At 53.4% G+C, this 18509-nt stretch overlaps 1 protein-coding gene across 1 annotated transcript; it reads right to left on the bottom strand.

The window, feature by feature from the left end:
* Positions 1 to 424: 424 nt before the first annotated feature.
* On the bottom strand, positions 425 to 17720 carry NIBAN3 (niban apoptosis regulator 3; the record flags this gene model as incomplete). Its single annotated transcript, XM_079918153.1, has 15 exons — positions 425 to 914; positions 2321 to 2404; positions 4373 to 4484; positions 5283 to 5390; positions 5471 to 5587; positions 6635 to 6793; positions 8245 to 8435; positions 9048 to 9210; positions 9433 to 9537; positions 9621 to 9736; positions 10337 to 10504; positions 12382 to 12496; positions 13125 to 13250; positions 16233 to 16363; positions 17666 to 17720. The coding sequence occupies 15 exons, from the start codon at positions 17718 to 17720 to the stop codon at positions 850 to 852; spliced, it is 1815 nt and encodes a 604-aa protein (XP_079774279.1). The 3' UTR covers positions 425 to 849.
* Between the last annotated feature and the right edge of the window lie 789 nt (positions 17721 to 18509).

Here is an 18509-nt window from a genome sequence, read left to right as displayed (position 1 = left end):
GGCAGTAAAAGCTCTACTCTCAGCTGGGAAACTTGATACTAAGGTAAGAATTTGGAGCAAGTAAACAAACCCAAAGGCCCACAGCAAGCTGAAAAAAAAAATCTGTGGCATATCAGAAAGTGTTACTATCCTTAATATACAAAGAGTTATTAGAGATCATTAAGAAAAATATAAATTCTCCTGAAGAGAAAAGTAGGTAAAAGCTATGAACAGGCAATTCAGTAAAAAAGAAAAGAAAAGAAAGGAAAACACAGAAACACACATACAGTGGTAAAGAATCCACCTTCCAATGCAAGGGACACGGGTTCGTTCCCTGGTCGGGGAACTAAGGTCCCACATGCCACAGGGCAAATAAGCCCAGGCGCCTCAACTAGAGAGAGAAAACCCTGACGCCACAACTAGAGAGAAACCTGCGCGCCACAACAAAAGATCCCACATGGCGCAACTAGGACCCGACAAAGCCAAAAATAAATAAATAAATAAGAAACACACAAACATATTAATGGTCAATAAACATATTTTCAGGTTCAATGTAGTCATCAAAGAAATTTTAAATAAAACAATGCACTCTGTGTGTGTGTCTATCAAACTGGCAGTTTTTCCTTTTATGAAAATTCCTAGTGTTTGGAAAGGAGAATATGTATAAATGCTGCTGGTGAGAGTGTTAAAAGGCATAGCCTTTCTGGAGAGGAGTAAGGCAGAGGTGTGGGGATTATACAAGCCTTGAACTGGTACATATGCTTTGACTCAGAAATTCCACTAGTAGACATTTATCCATTGAGAATGACGATGAATGTGGGCAAAGCTTCAGCTCTGGAACGTCCCTGGAGGAGGCAGTGGGCAGAGTGGCTAGACCTCGGTGCTGGAGCCTGGTTGCCTGGAGCAAGTGCCTCTCTGAGCCTCAGTTTCCACATCTGTAAAATGGAAAGTGTCATAAGGATGCCAAAACATTTGGACACATCAAATGCCTGGCACATAATAAATACCCAGTAATTGGAAGCTTAGCGAGAATAATTTAATAGAAATGCAAAAGCACCCAGAAGATAAGTGGGCCACAGAGAGAAATGGAGGTTCACAGAGAAGCTCCTAAACACATGAGAAGACTCTCCACCTCATCCCCAATAAGACATGCTCATTAAAATGATGCCAAGACCACATTTTTTACCCAGAAGATCTGGGAAATCCCAAGTCGGCTGACAGCCTGTGGGGAAATGGGCCACCTCCACACAGATGAGTGGGCACCAGGTGAGACCACTCTGATGGAGAGCACTCTCAAGACTGCTATTGAAATGACAAACATGCATGCTCTAAACCCTGAGATTTCACCTTGGGGGATTTACCCCCTTGCATGAAAAGTATGTAAAAGGTCGTTCGCTATGGTGTTAGCTGTTAGTGCAAAAGATTAGAAGCAAAACCCCATCATCAATTAGATTCTGGTTAAATAGATTAAGGAGCCCATCCACAATCCTTCATCCCCAGTTGCAAATCCCCAAATATTATGACACCCAGAAGTCTTTCTAAGATTGTTTAATCTTCATGTATCTCAGTGAGTGTGGATATTCATCAGTTTATCTGCAGCAATTGACTAGGAGATGCTGCCCCCAATCAGCTAGGGAGTGTATTAGTTAGCTATTGCCACATAACAAATGACCCCCAAAGTTAGCCGCTGAAAACTATACACGTTTATTATCTCAGAGTTTCTGTGGGTGAAGAATGTGGGAGCCACTTAGCTGGGTGGATTCACAAAGCTCTCATAACAATGATACCCAAGGGGGTTGAGGAGCTGAGAGCCGCTCCAGAATACCTGCATCTGCCCTGGGTCCTGAACATCCAGATTATAAACATCTTGCCCGCTGGTCCGCTTCTAGTTGGACCAGTTGCTTTCTGTCCCATTTCAGGGAAGTCCCCCTATAGTAGGACCCTACTATAGGGTCCTATAGTAGGAGGCCAGGCTGCCCTGGCCCTGAGCACAGCTCCATGCACCCATTGTTAAGGTGAACCCAAGGCTCCCATCACCACTATCTCCCCCACCAGTGCTGGGAACTGGTAGCCGTTGGGAGAGGCCCTATAGAGCCCTGGCAAGAAGAGATGGGACACAAATTCATATGCATGTCAGAGGATACCTCTGACACTCAGGCACACTCCTTGGCTCCCCATCGCCCTAGTTCACCATGAGCTTGGCCAACCTGGCCAAGTCAGGAGACAAGGTGCATACTGTTCCATCCCGGAACCCACACTCACAATCCTCTTGTATACCCCACACAGGCCCCCCGACCCTGGCAATTCACTGGCACGGGCCAAGAACCTGTGAGGTCCCCACCTGTTTCTCCTTGGTCCCATGGAAGCTCCGAGCAGCCATCCAGAGTGCAGGACATGTTGCTGGCACCTAAGGCTTTTTTCAATTCTAAAATAAGAGATAGAGACTTCCCTGGTTGCGCAGTGGTTGAGAGTCTGCCTGCCAATGCAGGGGACACAGGTTCAAGCCCTGGTCTGGGAGGATCCCACATGCAGTGGAGCAGCTGGGCCCGCGTGCCTCAGCTGCTGATCCTGCACTCTAGAGGCCGCGTGCCACAACTACTGAAGCCCACGCGCCTGGAGCCCACGCTCCACAGCAGGAGAAGCCACCACAGTGAGGGGCCCACACACTGCAGCAAGGAGTGGCCACTGCTTGCCACAACTAGGGAGGGCCTGCATGCAGCAACGAAGACCCAATGCAGCCAAAAATAAATAAATTTAAAAATAAAATAAAGAGATAGGGCTTCCCTGGTGGCGCAGTGGTTGAGAGTCCGCCTGCCGATGCAGGGGACACGGATTTGTGCCCTGGTCTGGGAAGATCCCACATGCCGTGGAGCGGCTGGGCCCGTGAGCCATGGCCGCTGAGCCTGCGCTTCCGGAGCCTGTGCTCCGCAACGGGAGAGGCCACAACAGTGAGAGGCCCGTGTACCGCAAAAATAAATAAATAAATAAAAATAAAGAGATAAACCCCTGGATACACCTGGATAAGCCCCAGAATCCCAGGGCTTCCATGAATTTTCCCAGAGAGGCCACAAGAGGGCAAAGCATGGAAGAAATGTCTCAACCAGGAACCCTAAACAAGTGGCTCACATGAGCCTCTCTCCACACCTGTGCCCATGGCAGACATTGCTAGCCGATCCCCACACCTTCACTGAGCCTGGATGCTACCTACCCCACCTTCCAGCACAATGCTTCAAGCAGACATCACAAATCAATTGAGGATGGAAACACCCCACCCCCACCCCACCTTCAGTACATGTAGAACTTCTAGGAATGGAAACCTGTTTCTGAAAAATTTTTTCCAATCAGAGATTAGTCTTTTTCCATTTAAAATGGCCCCTATTCCAAAGGAACTCGGTTCTTTTTGTTTGGCCTCAAGGACACTTCTCACCCTTACTTCCTGGCTCCCAGAACACTGCTATCTCTGGGTTTCTCCCACCTCTCTGACTACTCCTTCTGCATCCCTTCTTCCTCTTTGTGTCCTTCAAATCCAGGCTCTATGGGACTCCTCTCCTTTCTCTCTACACCATCCCCAGGGTTGTGGTCCCTCCCATGCACCCAGTGACACCCCAGGCCAACAACAACCTCTGACCTCCGTCTCATCCTCATGCCTGGGCTCCGTCCCCTTGGTTGCTGCCCCTGCTCGAGTCCATCCTTTGCTCCCCAGGACCAGGCCCTCAGCCTCCTCCCTGGCTTCCAGTCTAGCCACTGTTGCCTTCTTGCTCACACACCCTCCGTGGCTCCCTATTGCCTGCCACAAAATGTCTAAACTCCTCTGCCTGTCATTCAAGGCCCTGCACGTCTGCCCTGGCAGCCTGCAGCCTCCTCTCCTTCCTTCTGTGTCAGCTGTGACATTCCCTGAATAACCATTACACATTGCTCATTCCCGTTAGTACACGTCTCAGCAGTCATAGGCATTGGGTCAGGAAGGAACAGACAAGGCAGGAGGGAGAAGAGACAGTCAGGAGCCTCTTTCCAGCCCAGGAAATCCTAAGAGGCCTACCCCAAGTCCACGTACTCTTGAGGGCTCAATGCCAGCCCAGAATAAAACATGGAGAGGTTGTTGAATGAGTAAATGTAAATGTCTATCCCCAGTTTTTAAATTTTGCCTCCCTTCTCTCATCCTAAGAACTCCTGCATATCCGTCACAGCCCCACTCCAATGCCCCCTCCTTCAAGGAGCCTCCATCACTGCCCCTCTAGGCTCGCCCACCCCAGACCCCCTCTGTCCCAGTCCTGGCTCTTAGTCAAAGGACTAGTGTTCACAGGTAGTGAGAGGCGATGGGGACCCTGGTAGGGCTCAGTATACACAGCCAGGGGTCACCAGGCTCCCCTGAGCCATAGGGGGTGGGGCTCACCTCGATTGATCCTCTGCAGCAGGACCCCCCGGATGACATCCTCATAAATACCCTCAATGGTCAGAGCAGGGCTGCCCACAGCAAGGACGTCCCCTTCGAACTCAGGCAGCTCCTGTAACCGAAGCAGGTGAGGGGCTGGGCTGGAGGGGTGGGCTCTGTGTGACATGGGTTTGAGCCCCAGCTCTGTCACTGATTAGCTAGGAAAACCTGGGCCTCAGTTTCCTCATCTTTAAAATGGACTCCTTGACTCATTATTCCCTCGGGTTGTTGTGAGAATCGGTGAAACAAAGCACATCACACCTCAATGGGAATAATACAGGTGTTTCTGCTGGGACCCCTCACAGTCACTTCCTGCCTGACCCCTGGTGCAGACCCCTTCATGGCGCCCCTAAGCCTGCGTAGCAAGGCCCCTGTGACCTCTCCCCTCGACTACTTCCTACCCCATTGTTCGGTAAGCTCCAGCCACACTTGCCTATTCTCTGTTTCTCCAACACACCAGGCACAGACCTACCTCAGGACCTTTGCACATGCTGTACCCTCTGCCTGGAATACTCTTCCCCAGGACATGGCTCATGCCTTTAGTTCACTGCTTCTCAAGCATCATCTTCTCAGAGACAGCCCCCTTAACCACTCAGCACCCTCACCATACACACACATACACTCCCCCTCTGCCTCCTCCCTTCTCTGAAGCCTGTATCACCTGCTGATATGTGATGCATGGGACCCCACGCCAGCTCTGCAGACACAGCATTGTCATGGGAGAAGCAGAGGGCATCATGAAGTCCCAGAAGAGCCATCCAACCCAGCCCCTGGGCTCAGGGAACAAAAGTCTCTAATCATCAAGGTGGCTCTATGAGCCTTACAGAAAGATGCTTGGTCGCTCTATAGGACCCGTCCCCCATCAGCTCACCGCTTTGCAGCTCAGCTCCAGCTGGCTCAGCACGAAGGGCAAGAAGATGCAGAGCAGCCAGCCATGGATGAACCGCCTCCGCGCTGAGCCACTATCCGACTGGAATTTCTGCATGACACACACGGCAATTGGTCTCACAACCACCTGAGCACCCAGGCCCACTGCCATGCCCTCCCCGCAGACCTCACCTTCAGCACGCGCCCCCTGACTTTCTCCAGCTGCTGGGCAGCCTGGTCACAGTCCAGAGCCGTGGTCAGACATTGGTCAGCCAGCTGCAGGAAGGTGGCCACGGCATCAGCCATGAGCTGTGGGAAGAGATGCTGGGATGAACCCTGGGAATCCATGCTCTTTCTGGGCCCTACGCCTGCTCGGTTGAACCCTTCTCAGCATCCAGCCTGCCCTGACCAACTACTTCGCTCCAACCTCCTTCTTGTCCCAAGAAACAGCACTCTCTTCCTCTCAGGACTCAGGGCTCATCCATTCAGTGCCAGGATGCCCAGCACGGGGATCAGAGAGCTGTCCACAGTCCAGGCTCCTTGGCTGAGCAGGCTTGTGCAGTGTACAAACTGAACAACCGTGCCGGGCAGCACTGGGTCTTCTCAGTCCCCGTCTCTTTCACTCACCATGTCCATTAGCACGTCCCAACCCCTTGGCTTTCAAAACACACCCTGCTCCTCTCCACCGACCCATTCTGGTTCAGACCTCCTCCCTGCCTCCTCCGCTTCTGCCCCCGACAGCCCCTGCTCCCCAGGGCAGGCAGGGCTTTCTAAAAAACCTTGAATCTGGCCATGCCCCGCCCCTGCTCACACACCTGCTGTGACTCCTGTTGCCCTTGGACAGAGCCCAGCCCCCTGAGCCCCACACTCAAGTCCCTGACCCATCTGCCCCCCCACCTCGCTGGCATATCTCCCACATCTATGCCCTCCCTTGAAATCTACAAGCCAATGTCTCTAAACTGCTTCACTTTCCCCAAATGTGGACACGCTCTCACACCTCCCAGGGCTTATCCACACTGTTCCCTCCACCCAGCACATGCCCCATTCCCATTCCTCCCCCAGCTGCCCCAGCCTGGCAGTCCTCTCCTCCTGGAAGCCTTCCCAACCCTGGAGGTGGATCAGGTGCCTCCTCAGGGTTCCCGTAGCACCTTGTGTGTCCCCGTCACAGCCCTGTCCATCATGTGTGATCACTGCCTGCCTGGTCATGAGCTCATGTCTGCATGGCACTGGGGAGTCCAGCGAGGGAGGGCCAGGTCTGTCTGGGTCATCGTGGTCTCCCTGGCACACACTCGGCACCTACTCATTGGAGGCTGCCATCCTTGCCTCGCTTCCTCCCAGCCTCCCACTCACCCTTACCTGCTGTGCGAGATCCTGGGCCCCAAACACCAGGCTCTGAGTTCCAAAGAAGCCAAATGGTTCTGCCAGCTGCCCCAGGCGCCCCCGGCTCCGCTCCGCCTCTCGGTAGCAGGTCTGCATCAGCTCTGGGTCCCATGGCATCTCCCCAAATGAGTAAACCTGTGTTCCCATAGCAGTCAGGTAAGAAAAATACCACCAGCCCATGGAAGAGCAAGGCTAAGGACCTCATAGACAGTTCATCGAAGGAGAAACACAAATGGAAACACATCCCGCCTCAGCTGTCACCAAAATAATGCATAATAAAAGTAACTGTGAGGTATCGTGTGATGGACATAAAATGGTAAAACTTGAAACCAATGATAACATGTGGTGCTGGCATGGCTGAGGGGAAATGGGCACACTCAGCCCTTGTCCCACGTGATGTTCTCTTTGTGCTGGACCCTGCGGCTGCAGAAGTGCAATAATCCAAAGTGGTATTTGCCCTCAAACTGCTCACAGAAAAGTTTGAGGAGACAGAGTGTAGACAAACAACAGTAGTGGTGAGTTAATACTCCTGTGAGGAAGGAGGCACGCGCAGCTGCAGATGCAGAAAGGACCAGGGAAAGTTCCTGGAGGAGGTGATTATGAAATGGAGATGTGAAGATTAATAAAGGGAAACCTCATTTAAAATAAAGTCATGGGAGTTCCCTGTTAGCCTAGTGGTTAGGATTCGGAGCTTTCACTGCGGTGGCCCAGGTTCAATCCCTGGCCGGGGAACTGAGATCCCACAAGTTGCGTGGCTAAATAAATAAATATGAAATCATTAAGCCCTGAAAGGGGCGGGGGGGGGGGCGCTCTCGTGCACTGCCACTCCTTGCCCTCTGCAGATCCCAAACTGGAAGAAGGTTACTACTTTACCACTCCAGCAGGAGGAAGATTTTCTCCTTATGCAGTAACAGCCCCAACCAATGAGAAACTACCACCACTCAGCCAATGAGAAACTGTCACCACCCTGAACTTTCGCTTCTCTTCAATGGACTTTCCTTGAGAGCTGCCCCTCCCAATTTTTTCCTTCTTCTCTATAAAGTAATGTTCCTCCCCTTCGTTTGCCAGACTTGCCTCTGGTTTTGCCATAGCTTGCACGTCTTGAATTGCAATTCTCATGCTAACCTCCCTTCCCAAAATGTTCTGCTGATAAAATAACTGGCTGTTTCATTTTAAAGGTCAACAGACACTTAACGAGTTGAAGGTTTCTTGGCACAGAGTATGCTCTCATTTAATATCAGAAGAAAAGAGCTGACCTGCGTGTTGCAGAATTCTGTCCCAGGGAATGGGGTGGGCTGTGGCCAAACAAGGCAATGGGAGGAGGAACAATTTGTAGGGAAGGTGACTCCAGATTGATGTTACTAAAATGCTAATCTTGTCATCTTACTCCTTCCCCCCATGTTATAAACCGTGCCCCAGTGACCATAGCATAGTGGACCACCGTAAGTAAAATGCAGCTTAGAAGAAAGTTCAGAGATTTTTAAGAGAAGGTTTTCAAACAAGAAAGATTCAAGGTGCATGCAACTCTTCTATAAAGTTAACACACTGCCCATAGGCCCGATGAAACACGACCCACTGGACCTCACCTCCTTCCGCAGCCGGGTGCTGGAGGGGCTCCCACGCAGGTGGCGGGACAGGCGGTCCATGCCCTGGGTTAGGAGGGTCTGCACTGCCGTGAGTTCAGCTTCCACGGTGCTCAGCAGCGTCTGCGTGACCCGGGGCAGCTGCGCATCCACCTTCCTGCGCAGGCACGATTCGAGGGGACCCTGGACGTTGGCTGTGAGTGGAAGACACTGGCCTGGATCTCCTCCTCGAGGTGCTCCGCAAATTGGGAGGTGGAGGGGGGGGACGGAGTGAGGCCATGGGCTCAACAGGGTAAGGTAGACGGGAGCCCTGACTTTGAGCCCCCTCCTCTACCCCATTATACAGAATAGAAAACCGAGGCCAAGTGCCATGGGGATCGGCTCAAAGTTGCACACAGAGGCACAGTTAAGATTCCAACTCTGTTCTCTTTGTTACTGAGCTGAGTGAGAGCTATCTCCGCTGTCTGACTGGACAACCCACAACTGGACTCAGGCCTGATACCGCCAACGCCTCTGCCCCTCTCCCCACCCAGTCTTGGTCTCCGGGCTCACCAGCTCCATCCCTGGCCTTCCCGCCTCCCAAGCACCCGCCCTCCCTCCTGACCCCGCCTAGAGACCTAGTCTCACCACCAAAGCATCAAGGCCTCGCCCATTTTCCCACTTAGGCTCCACCCTTTTCTTCTCCGGCCCTGCCTCCACCGGGTCCCAGACCTTGGGCCCCTTCCCTTACACCCAAGCTGTTCCCCTTCTTCCTCTCAGGCTCCCGGCCCCGCCCCTCACATCCAGGCCACGCCCCCGGACCTCACCCTGCAGCCTCCCTAACAAGCGCTCCCGCAACTTCAGCATCTGATCTACGTCTGGGCGGATAGTCTTCTCCAGGGCGGCGAGCAGCTCCTCCTTTTCGGGCTGGAAGGCGCGGAGCCCAGTGGAGGCCCCGGCCAGGACTGCAGCGTGGACGGCGTCCAGTAGCTGCCCAGATCAGCCGAGGGGACCCCACACGGGCCAGGGACGCGGTAGAGAGACGAGATGGGGCGAGGGTAGGAGGACAGAGAGAAGACAGACGCACAGAGATGGGCGGAGAGGTTGGGCGACAGTCGCAGGGAGGGCGAAGCTGAGCACCCGGGTCCGGCTCCTATCCCCATCCGCGGCCTCCCGCGTGTCCCTGCCCCACCTCCGCCACCGCATGCGTACCTTGGCCCAGGCCCAGGCCCGAGCGCGGCCGGCCCCGCGCAGGCCGGGCAGGGTCTGGGCTCGCAGCGCAGGCAGCAGCTCCCGCATCAGTACCGCAGTCAGCACCTGCGGGAGAGGTGACCATGGGTGCTTCGGTGGGCCGAGAAGGGGTCAGGGGGGTCCTGGGTGCGGCCTTGCGCGGCACTGACCTCGGCGTCCGAGCCTAGGGTCACGTCGTCGTCGCCAAAGTGGCCTTGCTGCTGCCGGTAGAGCCGTATGGCGTCCAGGAAGGCACGGGCGGCTGGGGCTTGACTTCGCTGCAGGACTGAGGGGCGGCTCCTCAGTGCCCGTCCACCCCTGCCCTGCTCTCAGGCTGCCTGGCTCCCCATCGCCTGAGAAGGAAGCCCTCCGCCTCCTCGCCAGGTCCCAAACAGCTAAGACTCACCCACTTCCAGACCTCTGCGCAAAGGAGTGCCCTCCGCCGAGAACACGCTCCCCTACGTTTATCACCAGCCCATAAGGGGCCTGTGTACCATTTTGGAAAAGGCATCCTGGGCAGGCAGTCACAGCCCAGATCCCACTGCGGTCTCCAGTTGCCTCTCCAGTTAGGTACGTTTGTTCAGTCAACAACCTGCCCAGATGTGTCAGTCCTAACTCCTCTTCTTCACCTGGCTGGCCCCTCATCTTTTTTAGACCCCAGTTTGGACATCCCCTCCCTGAACCCCCAGGCTAAGCTCCCATGGTGCTGTGCCCTCATTACAGCCCGGGCCATGCACACCTGCCTGTTTCCCCTCTGTCCTCCCCCACGATCCATTTTATAAATAAGGAAACTGAGGCTTGGAGAGGATCCCACAGGCAGCAGGAGCGGAACCCTCCGACTCCAGACTCTGTGCTCCACCACTGCCTGCCCTTTCCCAGGACCCACCTGTGCCTCGAAGCCGGATGCCGCCCTGCAGGGCTAGCCTCCAGGCACGCTGCACCTCCGCTGTGGCTGCAGAGAAACAGAGGTGCCGGCGGAAGGGGTGCTGCAGGAACAGGGGGAAACTGACAGGCATTTCTAAGAGGGGGTCAGGCTCTTCCTGTGCATGGTGTCCTGAAAGCAGAGGAGGTCGCATCTTCATTCATTCATTCACTCTAAAATCATTCATTCACTAGGAGACAATAACCATGAAATGTGTAGAGAACCCTTACTTCAGCTCAGTCCCAGGACGAGGTGTGCCCAGGGCAGACATCAGTAATCCATCCCAGCACTGTTTCCCAGCCTCAGCAACATGCTTAACACAGCAGCCCTAGGCAGCCACCAACAATCTCTCCTAGCTGGCATGTGGTCTGAGCCCTGCCTGCTGTGGGGTGCTGGAGTCGGCTAGGCCCTGGTTCAAACCTGGCCAGACCATTTTCTAGCTCTTTGCACAGAGCTAGCTCTTTTCATCTCCCTGAAAAAACCTCAGTTTTCCTACCTGCAAAATGGGCTAAAAAGTGATACCAATGACCTAGAACTGTTGGGAGGACAAAAATGAGTGAATTTATTTTGATGAATTAAATTGGAGTCTCCCAAATCCTCAGTGTTTTGTTCAGATTTCCAGAGTGATACATACAGACTGCAGTAAAATGCAATAGTGCAGAAAGGGCTTCCCTGGTGGTGCAGTGGTTAAGAATCCGCCTGCCAATGCAGGGGACACGGGTTCGAGCTCTGGTCCGGGAAGATCCCACATGCCGCGGAGCAACAAAGCCCATGCGCCACAACTACCGAGCCTGCGCTCTAGAGCCTGCGAGCCACAACTACTAAGCCCACGTGCCACAATTACTGAAGCTCGCGCGCCTAGAGCCCGCACACCGCAGCAAAGAGCAGACCCCGCTCGCCGCACCTAGAGAAAGCCTGCACAAAGCAACGAAGACCCAATGCAGCCAAAAATAAATTTAAAAATAATAATAATGCAGAAAAAGGTGGACGTCCCTTGTCATCCAGCCCTTCGATAGCAGCCCCCAGAGATGATAATAGCTGTTAACAGTTTGGGGGACATTATTCCAGATTTTAAAATCTGCACAAAGCTGTATGACGTGCTTTTTTTTTTTAACAATGTGGAGTTTTCTGGTTTATAACTGGCCTTTGGGCTCCTGCATATGTCTGGGAAACCTTCAGAGGCTGCACAGCTTTCCTTCCTGAGGGTCAGGCTGTGATTTATTTAATCAACCCCAAAGGATGCGTATGTGGGTGGATTCCCATGTTTTCGACATCATCAGCATTTCTGCAGACGGTTCTTGTTGCTACATCTTCGCCTGATTAAACAGCAGGATAGCTCTGCAGTGAAGCAAAAGGTGTAAATTCTGGCTCTGTCCCTTACTAACTGTGTGACGGCCCTTGGCCTCAGTGTCCCCCTCTGTAAAATGGGGTGGTTAGTGATGGGGCTGCCTCCTGGGCAGATTCAAGGAGATGATGCAGGCCCTCATCAGATGCATGCCAGCCCACTTACGCTGCTCCTTACCTATTCAGAGAGAGAAAGAGGAGGAAGAGGAAGGGGAGGAAGGGGAAGGGAGGAGAACCATCCTGGAAACACTGGACGGACCAATTACACGCTGTAACAAGTCTGTGCAATTTTCCTGCCCACCACTGTCCATCTCCCCACATGCTTACTGACACCATATTTTATCGTTTTTACCCTTTGCTGCTTTGATTCTGGTCCGATGACCTAACTCCTTCACCCTGACAAGAATGGGTGTTTCTCTTTCTAGAGCGAGGCTGCTCACCCAGAGGCAATGCTGCCCCCAGGGACACTTGGCAATGTCTGGAGATATACTTGGTTGTCGCTCTTGGGATGCAGAGTGCTACTGGCATCTGGTGGGTGGAGGCGAGGGATACTGTTCAGCAACCTGTGAAGCACATGGTGGCCCCCACTGCAAAGAATGATCTGGCCCCAGTGTCAACAGTGCTGAAGGAGAGAAACCTGCTCTTGGGGTCCCCGGGAGCCTTACCTGAGGGTTCTGGGCAGAGAGTGTCCAACAGGTGGAGATATTCACTCTGGGAAGTCAGGACTGTGTACCCTGTCAGGACCACGGAGCCCAGGGGACGGTCCCCATTTTCATATTCCTGCAAAAGGCATCCAAAGAACCGTTTTGGGACAGGTCTAAACTGTGGCTTCCATATCCCAGTGTGGGATCAGGGGAAGGTTTTGGGTTAACTGGGGAAATCCTCCACCCTACCTCCCTGCCTCCACCCTCCCTCCTTCTGTCCACCCCTCCCTCAATCCCTCCTTCCTTCCCTTCCCCATAGTGGAGCACCCAGCACCTGCTGTGTGCTAGGCCAGTCCCAAGTGCTATATGAGGACTAACCCATTGAATCCTTACAGCCCCATGTGGCGTAGACCATCATCATCCCATTTCACAGAGGCGAAAACTGAATCCCAGAGAGACAAGTGACCTGCCTGAATTCCTCAGCTGGAAAGCAGGGCACAGGCGGCATGTGCAAAGGCCTTGCATGGTTTCAACCTCAGCTCTGCTGATGACCATGAGTGAGCCCCTACCCCTGGCCTGGGCCTCAGTTTATCCACCTGGCACAGCAGGAGATGTTCGCCCACCCGGGACCAAGCTTACAGGCTGGCCCTACTTGATGACTGAAGAAAGGAGGGGGGCTATGCTGGGAACTGGACCCCAAACCCACACTGGGGAGGGTGGGATGGAGACGCCAGAGGTAGATGGGCTACAGGCCACTCACTCACCTCCCTGTGCCTGAACCACTCCAGGCGGCCGTCCCCACGCAGGACACAGAAGATTGGCTGCCACTGAGGTGGGTGGCCCTGCAGCTGGGTCAGGGGCCCTCGGTGCTCCCGGACTCGGGGCAGCTTCTGTGGGAGGAGGGGCGGGCGGAAGTCAAGAACATGGGCCAGTGTCCCGGTGTCCAGACCAGCTGGACAGCTCCTCCTGTGTCCCAGGTGCCACCAAGTACAGTAAGTCCCCTACATACGAATGAGTTCCGTTCCGAGAGCAAGTCTGTAAGTCCAATTTGTTCGTAAGTCCAACAAAGTTAGCCTAGGTATCCCAACTGACACCATCGGCTATATAGTACTGTACCGTAATAGGTTTATAATACTTTTCACACAAATAATACATAAAAAACAAACACACACAAAAAAATAAAACATTTTTAATCTTGCAGTAGAGTCCCTTGAAAAGTACAGTAGTACAGTACCACAGCTGGCATACAGGGCTGGCATCGAGTGAACAGGCAAGAAGAGTGACTGACTGGAGGAGGGAGAGGAGGTGGGAGATGGTAGAGCTGAAGGATCGTCAGCAACAGGAGACGGAGGGCAAGCTGCAGTTTCACTCACGCCTGACGCTGATGGAACGCCCATTCACATCTTTGAAAGTTTGCAACTTGAAGGTTCATATGTAGGGGACTTACTGTACAGGTGCTTGGGCCCTGCTGGTGTGGTGTTATATTCTTTATCAAGCACGCTCACAGCCTGCACTTCCAAATATGAACTGAGGCAGACACTTTTGTTATCTCCTATTTACTTGCAAGTGGACCCTTCCCCAGTTGAGCCTCAGATGAGACCCCAGCCCTGGCCAACATCTTGATCGCAGCCTGTGAGAGACCCTGAAAGAAAGGACCCAGCAAAGCCCCATCTAGACTCCTGACCCACGGTAACTGAGATGACAAACGTGTTGTTTGAAGCACTGATTTGGTGCTGTATTTTTACACAGCATAGCTAACTGATACAGGTGGGATTGCTAGGTCATGGAGCAGGTGTAGTTTTTTTATTTTTGTTTTTTTTTTCAGGTGTAGTTTAACGTTATGAGAAATGGCCAGGCCTCTGCCCACAGACCCCTCCCTCAGGCAAGATGGGACATCACCTTGTTTCGTTTTCTTTGTCCCTCTTCTCACTTCCTGGCCACCTGAATTGGGTGCGTTTGTTTCACCAATGGTCCCAGAGTAGCTCCTGCTACACAGTTGGTGCTCGGTAAATATCTGATGACTAAATAACCAGCATTTGTGATGTTCTGATTCTTCAGCGGGTAGTGGGAACTCAGAGGTTTATTAAATGATTCTCCATCTCTCTTCCTAAGTCTGAGATTTTTCATAGTAATAGTGTTAAAATGTTATAATAGAAATGATATACATAATGCAAGTAGATAAAACTAGTATTAAAGAAAATGTTTCAACTGAAGCGAGGGGAAATCCCTCCACGCTGCTTGAACCCCAACGTCAGCTGTTCCCTGGCCCAGGGGGTTGGGACCAGCAGGAGACAGAAGGTGCAGGTGGAGGCGATGCCCAGGCCCCATGATGCCCCAAGCGGGACAGGGGGAGTCCCAGGTGGCAGGGGGCTCTGTCCATGGTGCCACAGAGCCCCCACCCCAGGGCAGGCACAGCTGGGAGAAGGGGTGTCCAAGAGAGGAAATCTCAGAGCCCTGATCGGGACAGGGGACCCAGTATCCCTTGTAAGGAGTCTGGGCTCTGGGTTCAAATCTCGCCTCTGCATCTTGCTGGCAGTGTGACCTCAGTCAGGTCACTTCACCTCTCTGTGCCTTGGTTTCCTCATTGGTCAAAGACCCATCCCCTGGGCTAGTGAGAACTAAGTTGTACAGGGCACATGGAGATCCTGGACACCATTTGCCAGCTCAGGAGACCTTTGGAGCTGGGGCTGGGCAGCTCCAGGCTATTTTGTTCCATCGATAAGCCCTTCCTGAGCTCCTACTAAGTGAAGGCACCATGTGGGCACAATGGGGTCAGGGGGAAGGGGAAATAAGGCTTGGACCCTGTCCTCACAAAGCAGACAGATGGAGGTGGCAGACGTGTGAGCCCGGGCTGCGTCGGAGGAGCAGACAGACAGGGGTTCCAGAGGAGGTGCCTGACTCAGGTGGGGGTAACAGTAGTCAAGGAAGGCTTCTTGGAAGAAGTAGCAGACGAAGTATGGGATAGAATGGGGAGGGTGGCACATGCAAAGGCTTGGGCGTCCAGTGGGCATGCTGTGCCCTTGGGTGATGCACTCAGCCAGGCCACACCTTTTCCAACTTCAGAGCTTTCGCATTGCCTGTGCCCTCTGCCTAGAATGCCCTCCCACTCTGGGCTTCAGGTCTGGCTCCTTCCCATCCTTTATGTCTCAGCTCAGAAGGACCTTCCTACACCCCAGCTTCCAGCCCCCAACACCGCCCTTCATTTTGTCTTCCTAGCACCTGTCAGAAGTTATCCTGCATCATGATATGTTAACTTGACAACAAACTGGTCATTTCCCCCAATTAGACTGTGAGCCCCGGAGGGCAAAGCGGGATCTGTCTCAGTCACTACTGTGTCCCCAGCATCCAGCCAGGGGTGTGGCACGCGGTAAATGCCCAGTGAATGTTTGCTCGAAGAATGAATTTTGGGGACATCCCTGGTGGTCCAGTAGTTAAGACTCCACGCTTCCACTGCAGGGGGTGCGGGTTCGATCCCTGGTCAGGGAACTAAGATCCGGCATGCCACGCAGCATGGCCAGAAAACAAAAAATGAATGAATTAAAAGCAAATTTTAAGCATTTATTATTATTTTATATATTATATATATATTTTTATTTGGTTGCGCCGGGTCTTAGTTGTGGCAGGCGGGCTCCTTAGTTGTAGCGTGCGTATGGGATCTAGTTCCCTGACCAGGGATCGAACCCAGGCCCCCTGCATTGGGAGCTCGGAGTCTTAACCACTGCACCACCAGGGAAGTCCCAGAATGAATTTTTAATAGTCACCCCAGGTCGTGGCACCAGCAAGGACAAAGGTGTAAGGAGGGACCCTCAAACGAACGAACGGCCTCCCCAGCCTCACCCACTCAGCACCCCCTCCCCCTTTGCGGCACCCACTTTGCTGTGCAGCAGCTGGCATCCGGCTGGCTCCTGGGGGCCCAGCTCTCGGGAGATCTGCCACAGGACCGAGGCTGCCAGCTGCCCGCGGTAGCAGGGCAGGAAGTTCCTCAGCAAGGTGTCTACCTGGCCTGCAGGGACAAAAGGATGGTGAAGTGGCTGAATCAGGTCCCCCCCAACCTGCCGGAGGTGGGGGCAGAACAGGCAGAGAAGCCACTTACGGATTCCTATCCGCACCCCAAAGTTGCCCCAGAAGACATGCTCCAATTCCATTCACCCTTAACCCTCCATTGCCTGTTTTTATCCACATGGGGGTTGGTGGGGGGTGGGGGAGTTAAAGGATTCAGGCTTTATTTATAAACGATGTACAACACACCTTAAATGTATAAAGCATAGAAATGAATGAGTTTGACACATGTACACACCCGTGACACCATCACCGTGACCCAGATAAAGAACAGATCAATTGTACCTGAAAGTTTCCTTCTGCCCCTTACTGAGGGAGATTTTCAAAATCTTTTAAAAACCTCACCCAGCACAAGTGAACTTTCTGGGATGACAGAAGTATTCTGTATCCTGATCTAGGAGGTGATTACACAAGTGTTAAAGTTCTTCAAGCTGTTCCCCTAATATGTGTGCACTTGACTGTGTGTAAAACACATCTATCTTGCTGCCTGGAATGTGGATCCGATGACTGGAGCTTCAGCAGCCATTCTGAGTCATGAGGTGACCCCAGGCACAGAAGCCACGCATGTTAGAACCATAATATGGAAGGGGATGGGTTGTCTGACTTTTATCAGGCTGCCTGCCACTGTTCCCCTCTATAGGAGAGAGAAACAAATCTTTATCTCGTTTAAGCCACTGCAGAAAAAGAAAATTCCAACACTTTGCAGAGTAGCTTATTGAATCCATTCATGTAATGACAACTTGGCCTTGTTTCTTTGTCTAGATCATGAGGCCCCCCTCCATATCCCCAGTGCCCCGCACACCGTAAGTGCTCAACTGTGTGTGTGGAGGATGGAGGACACTGGCCCTTCTTTGTCTCAAATCAAGAACTGTGACTTAGTCCCTGGGGGTCCACACTGAGGGGCCTACTGGTCCTTGCCCACCTGGGAGGATCATCCCACAAGATCTGGCTGGGTTTGGGGCACTTCCCACCTGGCCCTATGCCCTCCACCCCAAACCCATGCCCTGAGTAGGTTTACCAGATTTACCAAATAAAAGTACATGACGCCAATTAAATTTGAATTTCAGGTAAATAATGAATACATTTTTAGCATACGTATGCCCTCTTGCAAAATTTGGGACATACTTATACTAAAAAAAGTATTCATTGCCTCTCTAGGATTCACATTAATAGGTCATCCTGTGTACCTGACAACCCAGCCCTAAACCCCACCCGCCGAAATCTCGCTCCTTCCCAGTCCACTCACCCCTCAGGTGCTGCTGCTGTCGCTTGTCCAAGGGGCTCGAGGGCCGCCCACCCATCCTGCTACTGTGTCCTGGGCTCCCCTGAAAGTGAAGTAAACACCCCCCTCCTCCCCACAGCCCCCCAGTTCCTCAGCTCAGGGGCACCCTGGGAGCAAGGTGACCTGAGGGGCCTGGATGCTGCAGAGACCAGTGCCTGGGGTCAGAAGCCAGAGCATGGTCCTGGTGTGGTGTGGGATGCCTGCTCCCCACCCCGCCCCGCCCCTTGCCCCACCCCACCCTGCACCTGTGTCCTCCCAGTTCCCCTGTGGCGAAGTGCCCTAAACTGCTGGTTTCTGTAGGGGCTGCCCCGGGTTGGGGGGGGCACGGGGTGGGGGGAGACAAAAGTCCTAGCTGGCCTCGGAGGACGGATGCAGGGCAGATATCTGGCAGGACCTGAGAGCAGTTGGTGTGGGGTGGCAGGGAAGGGGGGCTGGGCAGAGATGGGGCAGCTAAATCCTGTACCTACCCCTTGCCGGGTGACTCTGGATCCCAAGAGGATCCAGCCCAGGCCCAGCACCAGGCTGGGAAGACAGAAGTGGACTGACACCCCGGGCCCCTGGGGGCAGTGCCGGGGTAGTGGGAGCGGGTGGGGAGCCGCTGCTGTGCCGTGGACTCGTGGGCTGTTTCCCTTCGGTTCCTGCTTTGCCAGTCCATTCCCTATCGGCGCACAAAGCCCTGGACTGGATCGGATTAGTTGGGTCTTCCCACTAGTGGCACCTGCTGTTGCCCAAGCACGGCCAGGCTGCTTTCCTTCCAACCCTCTACTCTGCTTTTCTCAATCTGTTTCCGCTCAGCCCGCCCCACTTC

Source organism: Stenella coeruleoalba (genome assembly GCF_951394435.1).
Source record: "Stenella coeruleoalba genome assembly, chromosome: 3".
Taxonomy (NCBI): Eukaryota; Metazoa; Chordata; class Mammalia; order Artiodactyla; family Delphinidae; genus Stenella; species Stenella coeruleoalba.
The sequence above is the reverse complement of the archived record's forward strand: the minus strand, read 5'-3'. Positions and strand labels throughout refer to the sequence as shown.